Source organism: Primulina eburnea, chromosome 9 (assembly GCF_022965805.1).
Source record: "Primulina eburnea isolate SZY01 chromosome 9, ASM2296580v1, whole genome shotgun sequence".
Lineage (NCBI taxonomy): Eukaryota > Viridiplantae > Streptophyta > Magnoliopsida > Lamiales > Gesneriaceae > Primulina > Primulina eburnea.
In genome coordinates this window covers 31,958,230-31,980,267 of record NC_133109.1, presented here as the reverse complement: position 1 = coordinate 31,980,267, position 22,038 = coordinate 31,958,230, and the positions used below count along the sequence as shown (strand labels likewise).

The 22,038-nt window shown below is 35.3% G+C and overlaps 2 protein-coding genes across 4 annotated transcripts; one reads left to right on the top strand and one right to left on the bottom strand.

Annotated features, from left to right (window-relative positions):
• Positions 1–821: 821 nt before the first annotated feature.
• On the top strand, positions 822–5,754 carry LOC140841720 (NAC domain-containing protein 82-like). 3 transcript variants are annotated; one of them, XR_012120260.1, is made up of 7 exons: positions 822–947; positions 1,633–2,112; positions 2,763–3,037; positions 3,363–3,746; positions 4,307–4,714; positions 4,823–5,282; positions 5,366–5,754. XR_012120260.1 is itself a non-coding variant. In XM_073209358.1 (5 exons), exons 1-5 carry the CDS (start codon positions 1,956–1,958, stop codon positions 4,940–4,942), a joined length of 1,344 nt encoding a protein of 447 aa, XP_073065459.1. In that variant the 5' UTR covers positions 1,882–1,955; the 3' UTR covers positions 4,943–5,754. The 3 variants fall into 3 exon arrangements, 1 of the variants encoding a protein (XP_073065459.1); XR_012120261.1 differs by lacking the exon at positions 822–947 and having other exon boundaries at positions 1,882–2,112; positions 4,316–4,714; XM_073209358.1 differs by lacking the exon at positions 822–947 and having other exon boundaries at positions 1,882–2,112; positions 4,823–5,754.
• A 571-nt stretch (positions 5,755–6,325) lies between these two features.
• Positions 6,326–19,923, bottom strand: LOC140841719 (callose synthase 5-like). Its single transcript, XM_073209357.1, is given in 43 exon segments — positions 6,326–6,606; positions 6,609–6,822; positions 6,911–6,961; positions 7,167–7,964; positions 8,474–8,703; positions 8,769–8,881; positions 9,339–9,422; positions 9,507–9,622; positions 9,701–9,820; positions 9,898–10,009; positions 10,103–10,292; positions 10,590–10,658; positions 10,732–10,854; positions 10,967–11,076; positions 11,537–11,688; positions 11,766–11,865; positions 11,962–12,056; positions 12,138–12,261; positions 12,671–12,831; positions 12,893–12,977; positions 13,088–13,182; positions 13,277–13,399; positions 13,913–13,999; positions 14,127–14,176; positions 14,249–14,330; positions 14,417–14,477; positions 14,568–14,620; positions 15,371–15,708; positions 15,874–15,988; positions 16,079–16,204; positions 16,279–16,357; positions 16,443–16,519; positions 16,592–16,729; positions 16,883–17,009; positions 17,111–17,202; positions 17,481–17,573; positions 17,664–17,792; positions 17,903–18,013; positions 18,104–18,200; positions 18,294–18,415; positions 18,792–18,892; positions 19,355–19,640; positions 19,775–19,923. Coding segments are annotated over 42 exon segments (5,736 nt in total). The 5' UTR covers positions 19,548–19,640; positions 19,775–19,923; the 3' UTR covers positions 6,326–6,406.
• Between the last annotated feature and the right edge of the window lie 2,115 nt (positions 19,924–22,038).

Genomic DNA, 22,038 nt, shown 5'->3' with positions numbered 1-22,038 from the left:
ATTTTACATATATTAATTATTATTTTTATTTAATATATTTTTAATTATGAATTATATTGTTATATTAATTTTTTATATTTATATTAAATTATTTATAATAAGAAATTTTAAAAATAAAAAATAGAAGCTATGTGCCAATTTGACGTAGAGAAAATGGGGCATTGGCGCATAGAACCAAAATGAGTTGCTTCGATGTTACATATGGGAGCATTACCTCTACATGATTTGGATGAACAAGATTCATACACATATGTGATTTTAAAAAAATTAATGGATCCCGTGTATGTGTGGTTAAATTTGGGCCTTGATTCTATCATGGAGTAGTGCCCCTATATGTAGGATGAAATCAACCTAAAAACGGGACTCACCGGGTTGGAGATGTCATAAGAATTCAATGACCAATTCATCTTATAAATTTTTAAAAATATTTTTTGATGGATTTGATTTGATTTGGATGTTTTATGGATTTTACATTTATTCAGTTTTCTAGGATTTCTTGCTTGATATTTTCCATGACATGGTTTACTTGAATAAATGTATCATTTATGGAGTAGTATTTATTTATTTATTTATTTTATATAATGGAACTAAAACAAATTTAAAACGAAGATTTTCTTTTAAAAATAAAATGTAATAAATAATTTTAAATATTTAAATAAATGATTTTAGATTATGGAAAAAAAATTGTAAAGAAAAAAGAGAAAATAATCTGTTACGAATGTTTTTTATTTCCTTTTTTAACCTTAAATTAAGGTTGTAATTGTAAATACGATGAAACGCGTCAATGAACCAATGGGAAGCGTGTCTTACTTTCCAAACAAGCTTCCTTCAACACTCTCCCACAACACTGTTCTTTCTATAAAACCCCTACTCCCTTCGCCATTTGCGCCTCCATTTTCATTCTCTAGAATTCATCTCTCTCTTTCTTGGTCGATTCTCTCCTCCAGGTCTGCTCGTCTGTGCCTTTCCTATTAAGGTGTGTTGGGGTTTTTTTTTAAAGGTTTGCGATGAATTGGTTTTGTGAGTGTGTTTTTTTTATTGGATTGGTTGTCGGATGAGCTGGGAATGTTTATTTTGTTTATTGTTTCTTGTTTTTGATTCCTGGGTTGCTTTCATTTTCCTGTTTCTTGACTAGTCTGCTGTTGTTTGGTGCTGTTTAATATATGAAAAATGATTAATTTCTTCTTTCTGTTTTAGATCTTTCCTTGGGTCGATTATAGGGTTAGTGGGGGGTTTTTGTTGGTTCTTGATTATAGGGTTGGTTTTGATTTTCGGTTTCTTTGAGTAGTTTGTGACTTTGTGTTTAATATTGCTCGAAATCCAAGAAAATTGATTTTTGTGGGCTTTTGGTTTAGGGTCGTAATTGTATTGGGTTGTTCAATCTGTTCTGATCTTCAGTAAACCTACTTTTTTCTCTGGTTTTTTATGTTACATTGATATTACAAGTGTGTTACAGATTGCCCTTCTGTCTGTATTTCGGTCTGATCTGCGGAAAGGGCCACGAAAGATTCTTTGGGATCTCAGGCGGATTATTACTTCATTTTTTGTTATGTGTTGTGTTTTCTCTCTAAAGCCGTGATTTGCAGTCCGGAATGGTCTTGATACAATAACTTTATATGGTCAACATGCTAGGTTCTGTATTGCCCACCAGATGTCTTTTGGTTCTAGCAAGAAGTATCATTGGCTTGTCTGGTTTACTTTCTGTTTGATGAACCGGGGGAGGCTTTGGTGCTCTCGAAAGGTTTTATTTCGGCATTGGACTTGACAACAGTCGCTTGTAGCTTTGAGTGGGAGGTGGTGTATATACTCGTCGTCATCAATTTTCTTCTTTATTTTTGAATCTGTTGGCTATTGCTTTTGAAGTACAGTGTGGTCGGCTGGAGTATTGGTGTTCACAAACATTGTTGGTGGGCCTTTCAATACTTGAACGTGGGGCGATCTATTGTCATTCTTTGATGGCGAAGGCGTCCCTCCTTCCAGGATTTCGATTTCATCCTACTGATGTGGAGCTGGTTATGTATTTTCTGAAGAGAAAGGTAATGGGAAAGAGGCTTCATGTTGAAGCTATTGCAGAGGTCAACATCTACAAATTTTCTCCATGGGATCTCCCTGGTTGGTATTTATGCATGGTTTTTTCTACATTTATTTATTTGCGGCATTTAGTTCTTTGTTAAGTATGAGCTAACTGATATGTTGGAACTAGGGGTGTAAACGAGCCTAATCGAGCTGAAAATGATGAAAATTTGAAGACTCGAATTAGTTATACACTTCTATTCGAGTTTGAGCTCGATTTGAAATTCGAGAATTTTAAAACTTTTGGCACGAATTCAGTTCGAATTAAAGCACAATTTCGAGTTCGGCTCGAAAGATTCAAATATGTTCGCGAACTATTTGAATTATTGCCCGAAAATAAGTACTCGAGAGGATCAAAATTTATTTATAATATATAATTATATTATTTTTATAAAATACTGAAGCGCGAGCAACTCGCGAACTATGAAACTAAATAATTTGGGCTCGAGTTCGGCTATAAAAAAGTTTGAGCATGTTCGAGTTTGGCTCGAATTCGGTAAACTCGAATATGATTCAAAAAAATTTCGAGCCGGCTCAAAAAAGCTCGCGAATCGGCTCGGTTCGTTTACATCCCTTGTTGGATCCAGGGGGCCTTCTCTTGAGAGGAATCTTTGAATTTTATTTACTGTTTCCAATTGTTACCTCTTCGTTTATTGCAAGGGCATTAAGCAGTCTTTGTTTAATTTTAGATAAATCTTGCTTGAAAAGTAAGGATTTGGAGTGGTTCTTCTTTTGCCCAAGGGAAAAGAAGTATGCAAGTGGAGCTCGAGTGAAACGTGCCACTGAAAATGGATTCTGGAAAACCACAGGAAAAGACAGGCCTGTCCGTTATAACGGCAGAACCGTCGGAATGGTGAAAACCTTGGTTTTCCACATAGGACATGCACCTCAAGGGGAGAGAACAGACTGGGTGATACATGAATACAGAATTCTAGATGACCAGTTGGCTGCTGCAGTTGTTCAGGTATATCCACAGATAAGATCTTTTTTCCCATTTGTATTATATTTTGAACTTTCTTGAGATATTTGAGCTATGCTGTTATCATTCGAAATAGTAGGTCAAATTTATTTGAGATCAAGTTGCCCTTCATTTATATACCTTTGATCATAAGACGGAGATGGTATGAACTCGTACAGTTAGTACACTTATTCAACCTTGTTCTTTGGTTGCTTTGGTTAATAAGCAATTCTTTAAGATGATGTTGGTGCTTAATACTTTTAATGCTTCTCTTTTTTTGAGTGACCGCGAATGTTCTATATCGTATTTATGTTCTCGATTTTTTTGGCAGGACCTGTATGTCTTATGTAAAGTCTTCAAGAAGAGTGGTCTAGGGCCCAAAAATGGTGCGCAGTATGGAGCACCATTTAACGAGGATGATTGGGCTGATGATGATATTGACGGTGCTCAAAATCATGTGATGACCTTTCCATCAGCCAATGATTTGGGTACTGCATCAGTTTTACCTGATGTGCAGAGTAGTTCTGCCATAACTCGAATGGTTCATCTTGGAAGTACACCTAGGTTGACGTCTACCGAGGCAGGTCCATCGTTCTCATCTGGTCCGTCAAATAATGAGGTGCCTGTTAATGATTCCATGGATGAAATTTCTCGTTTATTGGCGCCATTTACAGATGACCATTCATTGACTTCCAATGAGAATGGAAATCACAGGGTAAGTGTCCTTAATAGTCAATTCTGTTTTCTACCCTGATTATACCTTTATTTTGGATGAAATCATGAAACAAGCCCAATGTTGAAAACATATGGATATTCTTAACTACTTTTATATGCCAATTTTTAACAATGGCAAATGTGAATGAGGGCTTTCCACTGTTTTTCTGTATCTTACTTTAATGCTCTCCTTGTATTTAAGATATGAGGTTTGTTTATTCCTCTTCACTCCAGATTTATGTTTTATGTCATCTCCTCTTTATCACATTTACCACTTGGTGAGTGAATGTTGAGTTGAGGCAACTTAGTTTGGAATTTTTGCTTGCATCTTATTATTTGGTCTATGTCTAGGAACTCTGAGCATTTGAGAAATTATGTGTAGAAATGCATATTTTCCTTTTGCAATCCAATCGATATATTTATTGTTATCTATTATATATTTTTTTAATTAAATCTAACCAGGTTTTTGGGATTGGTCGACACATACTTCGATAAGTTTTGTTACTGTCTTGTAATTTTCCTTGCCATGCTTTAACTCGAGTATATTTTTTCTTGATTTAGGATCGTCAGGATGATCTTATTGGCAATGGAAAATATATAGATTTGCTGAACTCTGATGGGAATGAGATGTATAACAGTCTTGGTGAATTGGATTGTTGGGCTCAAATCAATGAAGGCAATTTTGGTCCGGTGGCAGGGATGGATAGCTACGCTCTGAATAGCATGCCTCCGCTAAATGATTTATTCTATATAGAACTTGATGATTTTATGGTCCCATTGAACTGCTCTGTTGATCCTAATGTGTCTGAGCAGTCGATTTGTCCAGACATATTTGGATCCTTCACCCATGAAAATATGCCTGAAGGCACTTTTGCGGGTATGGCTCATTATGATTCTTCTGTAAGTCAGCTTCCTGTGCTACCAGAAGGAGCTAATGTGGAATATTTAAGTTCGGATGGAAATCAAATGGTGAGTCCTATAATATTTTTATTTTTCAAATTTTAAGTATTATATATGGATTTTATTGATCTTCTCGTGTTTTTCTGTAGCATTTATTGTTTAAACTTGGAATTGCAGGTGAATGATCAGTTTTATGGGAGGTATACTTCAATAGGTTTCAACTCCACTTACGGACAACCAGAGAATGTGGGAGATTTCACTCAAGATTTGGGAAGTGGTAGAAGTGATGGTATATAATCATGGTGTTGACCCTCGGAAGTTTGGAAAGGTTTTGACTTCTGCGTTCATTTAAATGGTTGGAACTTGGACGATGTGGAAGGAATAAATTGCATCTTGCAAATATTTCCAGAACATAACATACCTTTGCTAAAATTCGGGATTCTATTTGCAAAATGCATGGGATGATCATTTTTCTTAATCTTTGTAGTTTAGTCATTGTATTAATCTCATTTCGTGATCATCAAGAAATGGAAAAAAAACATTCAAAAGAAAATTAAAGAAATTCGAATTTACTTGCCTCTTGTTTTATGTGAAATCTGTGGAGTCATCTGGCGAGGTTGGCTCTCCTTTTTATTCGGTGAGTGCTTCTGCTAGGCTTTTTTGTGGTACTTTCCAAATCACCAATCTGCTCTTACGTTTATTTTGTCTTAACGATTCCAGGAAGACATAAGAAAATATTTCATGTGTCCTTATGCCACAAGGTGGAGTCCATCCAGCTTGCTGACTATCGACTGCAGTCACGCCCTCGTTGTTAATGCTCTTAGTGTCTTTTCTTTACATATCACATTCAAGTCAGACACATGATTAGATTGTTGTTGGACAGATATCAAACGAGGTGGTTGTGGGTTGAGAATTCCCCGGATTGATCTGTTGTACTGATATTATGTTTGTTTTATCATGGGGTGAGTAGCAAGTAAGACATGTTAATTTGCAACTTTATTTCAGTTATTTGCCGACTCTTAGATTCATTGTGTAGAAACATTGGATCATGAATCATGATTGTAAAGGATTCTTGTTCTGTTTTACAATAAACGATCCGATTCTTGTGATCTAGTTGCTTAAAGTTCAGGGCAAAGGCAAATCTCAGTTGCCATAATTCATCTGCTCCTTTCAACTTCAAATTTTCGTCTCTTCCCTTTATTTTTAGAGGCTTTCTTCTGAAGAAGCTTCGAATTCGTTTCTAGTTTACATTTTAAAATATTAAAAAATAAGTTTTTTTGTTGCAAAGTTGTAGATATGCTCAGCTACTATAAATAGATCATCATTCTTGTTTTACATTTAAAAGTTTGTGTACTTACCAACCTGAACATAGACGTGAGCATAAATGCATCAAGTCTCATAGGAGACAAGTATTGTTGGTAATGAATAAAGCATCTCCTTACCTCAAGAAAAGCCTTTGCTTCAATTTGCCCGATTCTCAAATGCAATTTTTTTATTAGCATAACATTCCGTTGGACGTTATCTCATGCGAATCTCTTTCAGAATTATGAGACAAAGCAATGTTCTTAGTGATAATAACAATTTGACAGAAGCTGAGTGTCAAATCCATTGACATGGTGAAATTATACAATGTGCCCAGTGAACAATAGAGGGCAGGCAAGTATCTTCGTGACAACATCACCTCAAGAATGACTGTTATAGTAAAGTAATGACATGGTTTGAACTTTTACCTAAATTAATGAAGATACATTTGAGACTACATCATTTATGCTTCTTTCCACCAGCCAGAATACGTTGAATCTGTAGCCCCCTGCTGAAGGCCTGGTTGAAAAGCAGCCTCGTTTGGAACTCGGACACAAAGGGGAACCAAGCCAAGACAGCCACCGGAGTGAATATTACCAATCCCATTAGATATTCATACCCTCTTGCTAGAGCTTTAACAGAAACCCACATTCCTAACCCTTCACTAAAGGCCTGCAAGCTTGCGATAACTGCAGAAGGGCCCAGCCTGTTGGCAAAAAGGCTACGAAACTGGCAAATATATCTCCAAGCGTGAGCTCAAGGAATTTTATCATTATCACAAGTGTGGCAACTAAACCGAAGAATAGGAATAGCTTTAGTAGTCTGAACATAAGCTGGAAATCTGCGCTGAATTTCTTCCTCCCCAACGACACGATCTGAACAAGAAAAACATTTACCGTCACATTAGTACTAAGCTGAAAGAAAAGACGGATAGAAAGATCGATTGTCTGTTTCATCACTGACCTTTAAGATGAGCATAGCAGCAACAATGACTAGCCAAGATAAACCATAAACCTGCAACCATGACATGAAGTTAGAAGACAAATGTAAATGCAAATATTTTTGTGGATATGATAGTTAAAAATGTTTACTTGAAAGCGAAGCTGAAGTAGAAGCCTTAAATTTTTTTTTTTGGCTTCTTGACTTCAGCTTCTATAAATAAATGATTTTAAAATTATTAAAGCTCAACCATATGTATATATTTAGTTCAAATGCTCACCATAAAACTTTTGTTATGTTGGGTGACATTCAACTGATAAACGATCCCATATTGGTATAAGAAAAAGCGAAGAGTGAGGATGATTTCCCAGAACCGTCCCGACAGACCCGTGGATTGGAGATGTTCTTGTTCCTCTTCCCACCAGGATTCCCAACTCTTGTTTGCAGGAACACCAATACCACCTCGGTTACTCATCCACTTGGTCCAATCGTCAAAATCATCCACTATCTTCTGCCATTCAAATCCGGAGGGATTGAAAAGAAAAGGAGCAAACAACCAAGAACCAACGAGAAACCACATGGAGAAGGTGAGGACTAAGTAAAATTTTGAGTCAGGAGCTGCTGAGCCATAAGCTTGATAAGATACGAGCAAAATCAACAGTTCCAGCGCTTTAGTAAAATGGCTTCGCGAGTACATTCGGTAGTTCTCAGCAAACTTCTCATGTCTCACGACAAAACCACGCCCTGTGGCTCTGTATTTAGCTCCACCATGCAATAGCGTTCGCCCAAAGTAATGAAGCTTTGTCCCAAGAGAGAAAGTAAAGAAAACAGATGCCAGCTGGAGCTGCATGATTATTATGTCTCCAGCCGCAGTTCTGAAACCTCTCTCAAGTCCAATTTCCATGAGCATTGGCAGTGTCATCAGTATACCAAGTTGCACAACAGATTGTGATGCAATGACAGCCTTCAGAGCACCATCTCCCTTGGATCTTGCAAATCTGACTAAGGTCTTCTCGAGTCCACTCAGTGAAAGATAGAGCTTGCCATACAAGTACGCATACACTGTAAGGACCACCAGCTGCATGGCGTAAAAAACACTAAAGTTTTACTACAAATTATTCTAGGATGGATATTACCAGAACATGTTCTCAACTATTGAGATTGTACGATGAACATCAAAATGTCATGCAGTAACCTAACAGTATTCACATAAACTGTTCTTTCTAGCTGTATCAGAAGTCACAGAGGAAGATTTTCATAAAGCATTATCGATTGAAGATTCAACCTAGTACACTGTTAGCGATGGACAATATTAGTGTAAATCAATCAATATTTAAGCTGACAAAAATCTTAATAAACAATGAATCATAACAAATTCAAAATGCCTTTTGGATTTGTCAGAATAAAATCCATGAATTAACCAATATAAAAAAGAACAAAGAAGATTAAATTTCCAAGTTGAGCCCTTCTCTAACAATTCAACAGATGTTTACTCCCAATGAGAGATTCAAAGAAATTGAGTTTGCTTTTTATAAGTCACTTTTTCAAAAATATTTATGTATGAGATCTGAAAGAGAAAACTATTACCATTGAGCTCACATAAAACCCAGTGGTAGTATAGTAACATGACAACATACGGAAGAAATCAAAACGATGACCCAATCTGTAGAGATCACGGCTGAGTGTCTGCTCCCCATTACCACAAGCAACCTTGGCTTCAAAAAGTGAGATTTGGTTTAGGCCAACATCTCTCCCCTTGCCGACTTGGATATATTCATGATGAGTAACATTTCCGCGTCTTAAAGTTGAATTAAAACCTTCAAAGAGAAAAATTTCAGATTGCATGGAAATGAACAAGTTGATTGTGGTTTTAAAAACTCACCAGCAAATATATCCTCACTAAGATTAATGCCCTTGGAAGCCTTGCTGATCCCCCCACGAGTAAGGTGAAAAATTCTGTCAAAAACATCTGGATGTCCGTAATGGAATCGCACCCTACAAAAAACCAATTAGAGAAAAGGGTATCATATAAAGCCAACCCCCAAGAAGAACACTAAAAAAATATGATACATGGTTGTATTTGAAATGAAGTAACAGGAGCAAGAATTAATGTTATGGAAGCAAAAAGTATCTAATATAAGTGATGTGTTATCACATAAGTTAACAGAAGCATTAGTGGGAAGGGAGCAATAATTTTTTTCTCGCATTACAGAAGGAACTCACACCTTTTCCTTTACGATGCAAGTTGTTAGTATCAGATTGTGCCAATAAATTTATAGAGTGAATTCTAAATTCAGCAGCAGTCGTAAGATATTTGCACTACTGAGTTGAAGACAATGAGTGATGCCCCCATTGAAATGACACAAGGTACATAATTTCTCAGCCTATCCACAGAATCATAGACAAAAAAAATTTCGCATTTTCTGAAGGGTGTGAAAAGAATATCACGTACTTCAAAGGTCTTGCAAGAACTCTCTGACCAATGGTGACGAAGCTTGTTTCTTGATTCGACATAAACCAAGCCAGAGACGACACACTGAAAATAAATATGTGAAGGGTCTGAGAGGGCAAAAATCTGAAACAGAACCAAAACTGATAGGAACTTTAATTAATATCCAACCTTCCAGTGAAAATATGCTCGCGAACACCCAGGATGGTTGGCGGTCGCACTCCATGATCCTCATTAAATTCCTCAAGCAAATTGCGCATCTTGAAGGCTTCTTCCAAATAGTTGTCCTAAAAACGAAGACAATAAACAGTTTTAGAATGGGAAGACCTGTTGGTAAATTAATCAATTCAGACTTCCAAGTTTACCTGGTTCATATCAATGGTCTGAAGAGCTTCTCCACGAGTGAAAATGATAGCATGATTTTGATTTTCAGGCTTCCCTTCTCCTATCTTTGCCGACCCAGGCAACTTTATTCGATAGATTTCCTACAGAAGGAAATAACTTAACTCTAAAGTCCAAACTAAATCAATAGGGTTAAATTTAGAGCAGAAAACAATCTCACCTGATCAAGATTCTCAACAGCTTTTACCAACACAGAATAGTAAACCTTTTGGTTATTTCCACCTTCTCTTTCTTCAACTTCATCTATATATGCTACACGCAGAGATGGATTACTGCAATAATAGAGGACAAGTTTGCAATCGAATGAGTTCGGCCTAAGTATAATGAAATTTTTTAATACGGAATTTTTTCTTTCTACCACTTACTTAACCATGAGATTTAAAATATCAGTGGCACGACGATCTCCACTTCGCTTCTGGTTTCCGTAGTTCTGGCAAGTGGCAACATAAGTAAATTTCATGTCAGCAACAGCCTCTAATTGAGTGTAGACAGATCTTTGACTCTTTTTATCTTCCTCTGATGGTTCTGTGATAGTTTTATAGCCTTCAAGTATCTCTGTTGATTTTAGGAAAGAACGGTTAGAAACTGTCCTGAAACACCATAGCGCTGCTATAGTTAAAAATGAATTGAAGATACTTATTATCAAAGAAAACTCAAAAAAGAAACAAAATAAACAAAGAACTGAATCTTGCTCATGCTATTTGTTTCTTGAAAAGTATAAATAAGTAGTAGTTACTTTAAGTACTCAGAGTCCAACAAATAAGAAAATCATTTTTTACTATTTTCAGGTTTATATAAACTAAAATTCGACAGTGTGACCCCCTTGCAAATTTGATAAGTACTTCATCTTACCATCTTCTGTTGCCATGTCAAGAAACGCTTGAAGTTTCAAGGCCCTTCTATAATACATCATTCCTCTGACTGCGTAAAAATAATTATTGTCACACTAAAGCTTAAAGCAAAAAAGAAGACCAGTGAGGGGAGGGACACTAACTTGTTCGGCATAGGGTCTGTCCTCTCAAAGAAGCCCAATGGCGTAATTGAAGGACATTTTCTTCATTTTCCCAAATTTCATATCCTTTGCAATTTATACGCTCCATGAAATTATTCCATTCATCTAAATGAAGAGTTAATATTTAAAATTGATGATTAAAAACTGAAAAACACCAGACCGAATAACATTGCCAAGAGTTAATTTGTGTCAGAGTTGGACCTAGAAATTTGCAAACCTGGATAAATTTTTTGAAGGTAATATATGATCGACACACCATCTTCATTGTCCATATCAAGGTCACTCTTGGAATAGACAGTCTCCTCACTGTAGTACGGAGTCATAACACTGCCATGTAAATTGTTAAGGTTAACAACTTCCAGCAGAAGACATTTCATTGAATCAACAGAAGATTCATCGAAGCCTACAAACTATAAAGAGACTCAAATACGCTCCTTCATCAATCTAAACAGCAAAAATATAATACCCAATATTTCTTGACGAAATATTGTCTCACAAATAGAAGTTCAAACTCCCTTTAAGACGACGACAATGATATAATGAAATGGTTGAGAGCTGAGATCAACCATGCATTGATATTATTAACTAACAGTCAATACTTTTCGTAACACCAAACCTATATTTGCTCACCTGACAGTGGATTAATTGTGTTTTTCAAAAGAAAAGACAATTATACTAGAAAAATAACATAACTTGAGAAGTTATAACTGTTGCTCAGCATCAGCAAAAAGAATAGGTCATGAACAAACTGTGTGTGCATGCATACACCATGGCTCTTAAATTGGACCTGAATGACAGCATTTTGCGAACTCGAGGCGCACGTGGCATGTTCATAAAAAGTGAATTTGAGAAAAATGCTATCCTCCGGCGTGCTTCAAGGTTTGTCGGCACATCCATTGCAGATTCTTTTACAGTTAGGAGAAGATAGAGACGTCGAATCTATTAAAGAAACACACGAGACCGTGCTCAATTTATGTATAAGAACTAGAACTTGGTAAGACTGAATTTATGTGCACCTGCTCTTCCCATTGAGCTGTATTTGGGGGAGGGAACACAATATTGGCAAAAAGTTGTTTTCCTGTATCTTTGCTGTTATGAACAAGTTCGGCCAATTCGCTGCATCCGACAAAGATGATAAATTTCACAAGGCTCACCAGATAATGATACATCAAAATTCCCTATCTCTAAATAGTGACTACAAATTATACCAACCGGATCTCGTTCACCATCATGTCACGGGTAACTACTTCTAACATATCTTGAAGCAACAAAACAACACTATCTTTCTTGGATGGATCAACATCCTTCTGCAAATAAGCCAAAAGGTAGAAATTTAGAGACTTAGTCGTGACATCAAAGCATGAAATACTATATCATGAACTTCTTACCAATATCTCAACAAGTTCCACGAACTTTTTACAAAGATCCGGTAAAGGTTTCATTCTAAAATTTGCAAGGAATGTGCTCTTTGAAATGTTACTTTCAACTTCTTTTATAATGACTCCGATTATCCTGTTACACGGACACAGAAGTCAGAACTTTGTTGAAGCCAGCAGTGATCTACAATCAAACAATATATTAAACAACTAATTTGTCAGTTAATTCCAGAAGTAAAAAGCTCTACTATAAATTGGTATTCAAACAATGAATCTGTTGGAGAATATACATGTGTAAGAATATTAGGTGGACACCTCAGTAAATATTTTAGCTAAAATAACATCGTGCATGAAATAAGGGGAAGAAAGGCTCTTTCAAAGAATATAAATAGAAGAATTGATCATAAATTCTCAAGAGGACCAATAAACCATATATTATTAACCATGATAGGAAATAAAGGCAAATAGACTTGCCAGAATTTTTTAGAGGACAAAATAATATGAATGAGTAGCCTATAAGCTCCATGAATAAAACTAAATACAACCTTTTCTCAGTTTCTCCAACAATCAAGGCATTAAGAATGAGTTTAAATGACTCGTAGCATTCTATGACAGAGCATTTCATATACTCATCGGCACAAATACGCTTCCAAAGGTCAGCATCTTTTGATCGAAATTGAGCTGCCATATCCAACACAATTGGGATCTGCAAATGCAGGCAGTAAAAGGACAGCTCAGAGAAATATAGAACGCAATTGTGACTGTACCTTGCTAGCCAGTAAAAAAGGGGGCCACTGAATCAATTTCAGGCTCGGATCTGAGGAATAAGGAACTAATAGCAGATCCATCTCCCTGGAGGTAAATAAAAACATATCAGATAACTCTATTATAACCGAAAAGTTGAATTGTGAAATAGAAACATGATAGGATGAAAAGAATCAACTTATTTATGTGAGATTTACCTGTCACTTATGAGATCTTCTTCGCGGAAGCTACATATGATTTCGTTCCACAGTTGAGCAAATTTAGCAGCTTCACTTCTTCTACTTGCAGTAACCTACGTAAATCAGGAAATGCATCAGTCAAAGACTGGGGAGAAAACTCACCACCGCTACAACAAATTTAATCTATTGCTAAGGGGTGAATAAAACCTCATTAAAGCGCTTAGACAGAGAGAACCCTCTTTTCCTAGTTTTATCAGAAGGCACCAAGTAAGTGTTGAATGCACCAGGTAAGGACTGGAAACGTGACCGGAGCATGCTGAGAGTTCGAATCTGTGGAGACAAGGTGGTAGTTTAGTGACCCAAAATAGCGAGTACGTGTGAACAAATAGTAAAACTATCAAATCATTAAATTAAATCAACACCGCCTCCATGGAGGGTTTCCATTAACAAATAATTAATACACCCACAACAATCAAAAAGAAAAAAAAGCTTGACTTTCATAAGTGCTCAAGAACTCTCCGTAACTGAATGACATCTTGCACGACAACACAACTCAAAATAAGAATAAAAAAATATTTTATAATTTCGAAGACATAATTAACCATGGCTTGTTCCAGACAACTGTCATATAATAAAGTTGTTTCTTTTCCATAAGTTTACTCCTCAGCCTAGTTTGCAGCTGAAAAACATTGTGTTTATGAACTCATATTTTACCGTGGGTATGGTGATAAAAGGAGAATCAATTAAATAATTTGAAACCTCTCCAAGACGATCAAAGGCACCATGGCCAGAGAAAAATAGAGATATGAAACAACAATGAGTGAGTTCACTACTGGAAATTACCTCTCCAAGACGATCAAAAGCACCAATGAAGCCTCCATACAAGGTTGAGTATATAGCATACCAAATTTGGAGGTCCATGAAGTAAACCTGCACGAAAATAATGGCAAAAAGGTAAAATTTCGATACAAAAAGTATAAAATTGAATGAAGATAATAGAAGCAAAATTGGATAGGAACAAATAATGAGAAATATTGCAAGGAATCATAAACCATACCATGATGACGGGTACCCATAGGGCAACAATAGCTCCATAGTTGTGCTTAGCTGTATTTTAGTACATGTTGTCACATGTTCAAACAAAGAAATTGTAAAGAATTTGTAGAAATGGACACATACCATCTGGGAAAAACTCGTGCCAAGCATATTCAACTCGGTGAATGTCCATTATATCTTTAGTGGGCTTCACCAAAGGTTTAATCTGGATCAAATGACAAAATGAATTTATGGAAAAACCACCACAACATCTACTAGTTTATAAACCAATGGAAGAGGATATGAAAGTACCATCAGAAAATAGTTAAAGGCGAACTTTGAACACAGAAGCATCACCCAGAATAAAGTGTATCTGTTATTGAGGGTGATAACAAAGGGAAAGTTCAGTAAATATTAATGATGGAATAGAACGAAGGAATAGAAAAGTTGGTTTAAAACATACTTGATGAGTGTAAGTTGACTTTCATGCATTCCCCTCCCGACATAGATTCTAGGCTGCAAAATGATAGGCAAGCTCTTATGATAAATTATACGATCAAAGTTCAAGACAAGGGAGTATGATCAAGGACGGTAAGGTGCATGGAGAAAGATGATTGTTCTTCAAGAGAAAAGAAAAAGAAAAAAAGATCAACTGTTCAAATATTTGTCTTTATCAATCTCGCTTCCACTATCAGCTCTTTTTCCTACTATTTTAAAAGAATAGTTCCGGAGGGATAAAAAATATTCTCTAAACATTACCCAATTGCTAGACCAGCAATAGTAACTCGCATGAAAGTCTGAAAGCTTCAAAGCCTCATTTTTACATGCAGAGAAGTACATATTCTAACACTCTAGTCAACTAAAAATGTGCTTATCGAAACGGGGAAGACTGGGGTTTTTGAGGAAAATTTTCTCATGCAAAAATCCGAGCTAAGCTTGTACTAGTTAGAATTGAGCTCCCTTTGTTCATGAGCCTACGTGTTATCTGATGTTTCTGATCTTTTCTTGAGATGTCTTCATATTGATACATCAAAAAAATTAGATGATAAAACAAATTAACTGCACCGTTTTCCATCTTATGATTACTAAGTGTGGAAACTAATACTTGGTGTACTCACTTGATCATCGAATATCAAAGTTTAGTTTCCTATATAAGACATTTAGCAGATAGGGAAAAATCAAGCTATTTTGACAAAGAACGCTTTTACCAGGAGTCTTGGACAAAAAACTATGTTAGCTCAAAAGTAGATGAGGCAAAATATACACCTGGGACCACCATAGAAGAAATCTAACAATAAGCCAATCAGAGTTCTCGATCCAGCGACGCAACATTGGGAAAATAAAGAACATTGTTGCCAATAAATTTGGTAGCAGGTATACAGCCACCGCCATGATGTATAAAGGAGGCACACCCTTAATTTTATCAAGGAATGAGAGGACATCCTTGAACTTTCCAAGCGAAAATGAATTGTTTTGGTGCATATAGCATACGGGAAGGATTATTGACCACGCAAGGCTGACAATAATCTTGAGAATGTTCCTTGAGACATGAGTAAACTTCCATCTAAGATACCCCGGGAAGTTCAATATGAGGTCCAACATACCTAAAAAAGCAATTTTATCAATTTTTAATTAAATGAGGAATAAATTTCTAGACCAAAATTCAAATTTAAAAGAGTTTATTGTAATCACGAATGCAAAAATAATTCCATATTTAAAGTTTAATCCTGGATGTCATTATACCAGCTAGAAGGATAAGAAATACATACTCTGGATGAAGCGAAGAAAGGCTGCTGTGATGAAAATACTGGACATTTTATATAAGACATTTTTCTGGAAGATATCAAACACCGAGACATTACTCCAAGCAATGACAATCATGATCTGCATTTCAACCATTTCGAACTTTAGCATAAACACCTAAAGTAGTGAAGGAAACCAGGATTAATCAATATATCAATTTTCATGAGATACCTGCAAACCAAGAATGAGAAATGTCCACATACGATCAAAACTTCGAAAAATATGCCAAAATGACCGGGTTTCAGCAAAGAAAGATTTTCCCAATTTTCCAGGCTTTCTTCGAGGAGCGTGTTTTCCCTGAGACACAAATAATGTAATGATAAGAATCCTCATTCCAATTAGGTAAACAACCCAAATAAACTTGATCTTACCTGTGGTACCTCTCGTATTGATTTGAAAAATTCACCATCATCACGCATAGGCCAACCCAAAGAAAAGCAATCCAATGACCTACAAAAGTTTACCACATCATACTGGAAAAAATAAAGAAGTTAATATGTATCATAAAATATTTATCTTTTATTTCACTTTTTACCAGAAATACTCATTTAGATCATCATAATTGCACCAAGCTGAGTGGGGGGCTCTCCCATTTTTCGCTTTCTTGGATTCCTATTGCACAATTAACACCATGAAGCAAAAACAATAAGCTATATTTAAGCTTTCGGCGGTGCGATATGGTACCTTTTCAATCACTCGATAAATGGGGGTTATAACTTTTCGTAAAAAAGATTCGTCGTCCCCACCATAAGAGGGCTTGATGTTTTCTCCAGTGACAATGCTAACGTTTCCAGCTAAGAGTCCATGCAGTTCATATGCCATCTGAACATAAATTCATAAATTAAAAATTTATTTCTATAAAATAAAGTACATATAATTCCTTCATTTGATGGACGTGATACTCCTCTGATAAATATCTAATCAATTTCATGACACTGTTTCGCTGAAAATAAAAAGGAAAAACAAACCACTAACATTATGGAAAATGTAGCATAGACACTCTGGCATGAACCGCAGGTTAGCAGCTTCACCCCAGATAAGAAGATAAAGGCCCATGTAAAGCATCTTCCTCTGTTGCACTTCCTGCTGCCCTTGAGGGAGCCTATGGATATTAAGGTGAAAATATTGATTATCAACTATCAGGCCGATCCTTGAATGTTATCAGTTATATTGAAAGTATACCACAAAACCCCATCATCTCACCTTAAACTGTGCTTTCTCCCCAAGTATTTACACCATGTCTTGTAGTTCTTGAAGAGTTTGTTGAGGAGAGCATCAACTGCTCGATTGTCAAGCTACGAGAAAATTTTTGATACAGGTTACATATGCAGCCTAAATTTGATTGCATTCAACCACAAAATAAACTATGGGAGTTACAACCCATTATTATATCCAGCTTATATGTGTTGAAAACAAATACAAGGCTAGTAAAGAAACATACTTCAATAGAGTTAATTTACAGCGGTAAACATGTGATATTTAGTTTTTCTGTGACAACAGAGGTCCAGAGTGTACATAAGATAAATACCCTAGATTCCAATATATCCAAGAAGAAATAAATGAGAAGACATACTATGTTTTGTGGTTCGGGCTTGGGGATTAGCCTTATATGAATGTTTGCGAGCAACAAAATCAAATGCTCCCTCTGGTTCCTGACATTGTCCCTCTGTAGATAGAATCCAGTGTTTGAAAATTGTTTATGTGAGAGTATGATTTGACTATCTCATTCTTTGACATAACAATCAGCAAAACATACCTGAAACCCAAACATGGCTCGCAGCCAATCAAGGAGGTCCAACTCCCCTTTTTTTTGCTTTTGCTGCTCAAATGAGGATGGCCAAGTTAAGCCATTAGTATTATGTAAGGCAGCCACCGAAGCTTTAACCTGCCAGCATTAAAGAGTGGAATGTCTTAATAAATTTTGACTCGCTACATATGTTTAGAAATATATCTTTAAGTACGCATGTCAGTGCTCAGATTCTAAGAACAAATCACCTCTTCCAGCTGCATTATGGATTGTGATGCACCAGCAGAATCCAGGGGGAGAATGTTATATGGAGCATAAATTTCCTTCTTTGCCTGGACATCATTAGCTGCAGCCATAATCTGTTCAATTTACAGAATCAATTTCTAGTCAAATGCATAAATCATAAAGAAGGTGTTGCTATTTGTTAATCATCAATTTAATAAACCAACCTCTGGTGCAACTTCCTCGACTTTTTCTGTCTTATTAACTGCACAAAGGACTTCAAAGAGCACCCCTGCTGTCTGGTAGGCTTTTCCAAGCTGAGCTCTACCAAATCAACAGCCAAATGAAACATTAGCGAGCCTAGAAACAAGTAAATTTCAAACATAACTCTCCACAGAACTCAGAAGAATGTGATACCTATCAGCTTGCTCTCCCTTGTTAAGTGCCACAACATAGTGCTCATAAAATTGTTTGTAAAAGCTCTCAATTTCCCGAGCATCGGTCTTCTTGACCCGAGATGCAAGAGTTGATGCATTGTCCTGAATAGCATGAAAAATGTAAACAGCCTGTTCTATTAATTTCTGTTATAAATAGCATGAACATATATCAGATAACTCCACGGTTTCGTCACCCGGTCTTGCAGGAAATGCCAGCAAAAAAGGAGTTTGATCAAACTTCTCAAACACTCATACTATACATTCAAATCCAAGAAAACCATTCACAGTACCAATTATTGATTCTTGATTCAGGGACACGCACAACTGGAAAATTTTCGTTCGAAGGATTAAATTAAACTTTCTGACAGGGGATCACCCAAAGTTTTTTGACGATGAAGAATTAAATTCTTAAAGATTATTTCGTTCGAACAATCAAGATGTAAACAGTAGTTTGAAGCAAGTCAATTAGTGTCAGCACCCTTTCTAGCCTTTGATGGAGACTGGTTTTAAATTGTCGCACACCACGTCCACTAGAATTTGGGTCCAATCTGTGTGCCTTCTCAAACGCATAAAACCGACCTGTAAATTTATCCAAACGATAAGAAATTTCGATTTGGATATTTTGAATCAATACTAGTAAGCGTTCTATAAAAATGAATACATAAGAAATAGATACAAATCTTAAAAAATTTACAAGGTTTAGAATGTTCTTAATTTAAAGTTTCATTTTTTGAAAATATTTACATAAGTCAAAACATATGTTAAGAAATTGTAAAGAAGTATACCTTTTCAAATGACGTCATATGAAATTTAATTCTTTTTTTTAAATAATAAATATTTGATCGATTGACTGTACGAGCCAATTTATAACTGAAGAAATTTATTGATGGTTTTAAAAAATATATTATTATTTTACATTATTTAAAAAAATATAATTCTGTAAATTTTTTTATATTTCATGATCAAAAGTCTACGTCCTTTCGAGATAAAATCATAATCGAAGAAGAAAGCCAAAAGTGCGAGAAATGAATGGGAACGTACAAAGGTAAGCAACACGGGGGCGTTCGTTTTGGATTTCCGTGGCGACGCGGAGGATGGGGGCAATGGACGACTGTAGCGAGGATGGAACCACCTCATTGTCGAACACCTCCATGGAGAACGTCGTGGTCGCCGCGCTGCGCGACGGCCGCCGAGTCAGCGCCGACGGATCATGATTCCCCGCCGCGGAGGCCATCTTTTCCGCCTGCTCAGCTTAGCCGAGCTGCAACACCGCCTCGATTAGAAACCCTCCCTCTCCTCCACTCTCTATCTCTTCCACTCCCTTCGTCTGATCGATCACCACGCACACCAATCAATCAACAACAACAAAATCAACATCATTGATTAATCCAACCAAAAAAAGTGAAAAATGCATGCATGCATGAGGAATTGAGATCGGAGTGATGAATGATCGATACTTACATGAATCAAAATGGATTTGGAGTTGAAATCGGAGAAGAAGAGGAACTAGTCTACGCGGATGAGCCTGGAATTCGAAGCATTTTCAATGGTAGAAGGAAGAAACGAGAGAAGGGATTGGTTATACATGGATCGCGCCATTTTTGAAGCTGGTTGGCTCTGTTGGTGGAGTGAATTGACGGTTAGAAGAAGCTCGTGAACATCAATGGCAATCCGTTATTTATTGCTTCCCTCTCCATACAGTCTATTCCATTTTGACAATTTTTATTTTGCTTTAAGCAGATTAATTCAAGGATTACGATATTAAATATGCTTTCCACTATATAGATCATGATAATAAGGGAAAATAACATTTTTTTACCAATATTTTTTTTTTAATCTTTGATCTTATTATGGATCGATTCACCACTTTAGTTCACTAACTTATAACTTTTTTCCCTCTCGTTTTTTGTCATCTTTCACCGGAAATACGTTAGCATTTTCTAGTGTTAAGTCAGAGTTCTGATAAAAAAAAACTACACGTGATAAAATAGTGCAAGTTAATGTACTAAAATAAAAAAATGACTGATAACATGACAAACTATGAAAATGTGCGAGTTATATGGCAAAAAATATTATTATACTTATAGTGATTATGTACATACATTATATATATGTAATGTAATCACATGAATACTATGTATTAATTATAAAGATTTTGTTTTTAAACTTGTTGATTTAATTGTAATATTTTACAAATTAAATGAAATGAGACATGAGATTTAGTAAGATTTTATTTTAATCATAAAATAATGAAAATCCAAGCACATTCTACTGCAATAAATAAAGGTGTAAATCAATGAAAATTCGATAAATAAAATGTTGATATATAAAATTTAAATATGATAAGATCTTAGAAAAAATGACGTTTTTTTTCCTTTTTAAGATCGAGTTTAATAAAAAAAAAATATTTATTAAAGCTAAACGTGGGAATGAGAATTTTGGATAATAAAATAAGCTTCACCTTTTGTAATTAGGGGAATTTTGCTTTGTTAATAGTATAAATATGATATTAATAAGGATTTAATTCTTCATATTTAAATTTATGTGGACATTTATTGAGTAGGTCTCTTGTGAGACGGTCTCACGAATTTTTATATATGATACGGATCAACCCTACTGATAGTCACAATAAAAAGTAATATTCTTAACATAAAAAGTAATACTCCTTCATGATAACCCAAATAAGAGATTCGTCTAATAAAATACGATCTGTGAGATCGTCTCATACAAGTTTTTGTCTCATTGAGTAGGTCTTTTGTAAGACGGTCTCACGGATCTTTATCTGTGAGACGGGTCAACCCTACTCATATTTACAATAAAAATAAATACTTGTAGCATAAAATGTAACACTTTTTCATGAATGACCCAAATAGATATCCGTCTCACAAAATACGACCCGTGAGACCGTCTCACACAAGTTTTTATCTTATTAAATGCTAGACTTTTAGGTTAACTACTATAGAAGATACCAAAATATTTAATTTCATAATTATCTTTCTGACCCTACTAAAAACATTCTCAAACCACTCTATATTTTACATAGAAAAAATATAAACAAAGCTTTCTTTTTAAATCGAAAAACTCTTTTAAATTGAAAATAATTTCTTGTTAATTGTTTAGTATTATTTGATCAAAATAATAATAATAATAACAAATGCAAAGTGTGTATCTTTTATTAGTTTTTTAGATTGTTTTGAGATACTTTTCAATATATTTTATTATTTAAAAACATTTTAAATTGCTAATGTGATATTTTTTTAAAATCCCAACTTTTAATTGTTTTCAATTAGATTTACAAACTTATAAGTAGAATATGGATAATTGAATACTCTATCAAATTCAGTTTATTAAGATTTTTCTACTTTAAAAATAATATATTTGAAATATTTTAAAAAAATAAAATTATAAATTGTTTTAGTCATGTATATTTATTTACTTTCGATTTTGATCATCTATATTTTTCGTTGTCAAATTTCAATTTTAGTCCGCTACCTTATTTTTGTTGCAATTTTAGTTTTTTTGGACATGACGGTAATATAGAGATGATGTGGTGCTGATATGACACTGTTATATGCAGTGTCACATCAACATTGTCAATGAAAAATGACTAAAATTACAAAAAAAAAAATATAAGACTGGAATGAAAATTTGACATCATAAACGACCAAAATCACAAATAGATAAATATATTAAACTAAAAAACACTTTTTATATATTAAAATGTT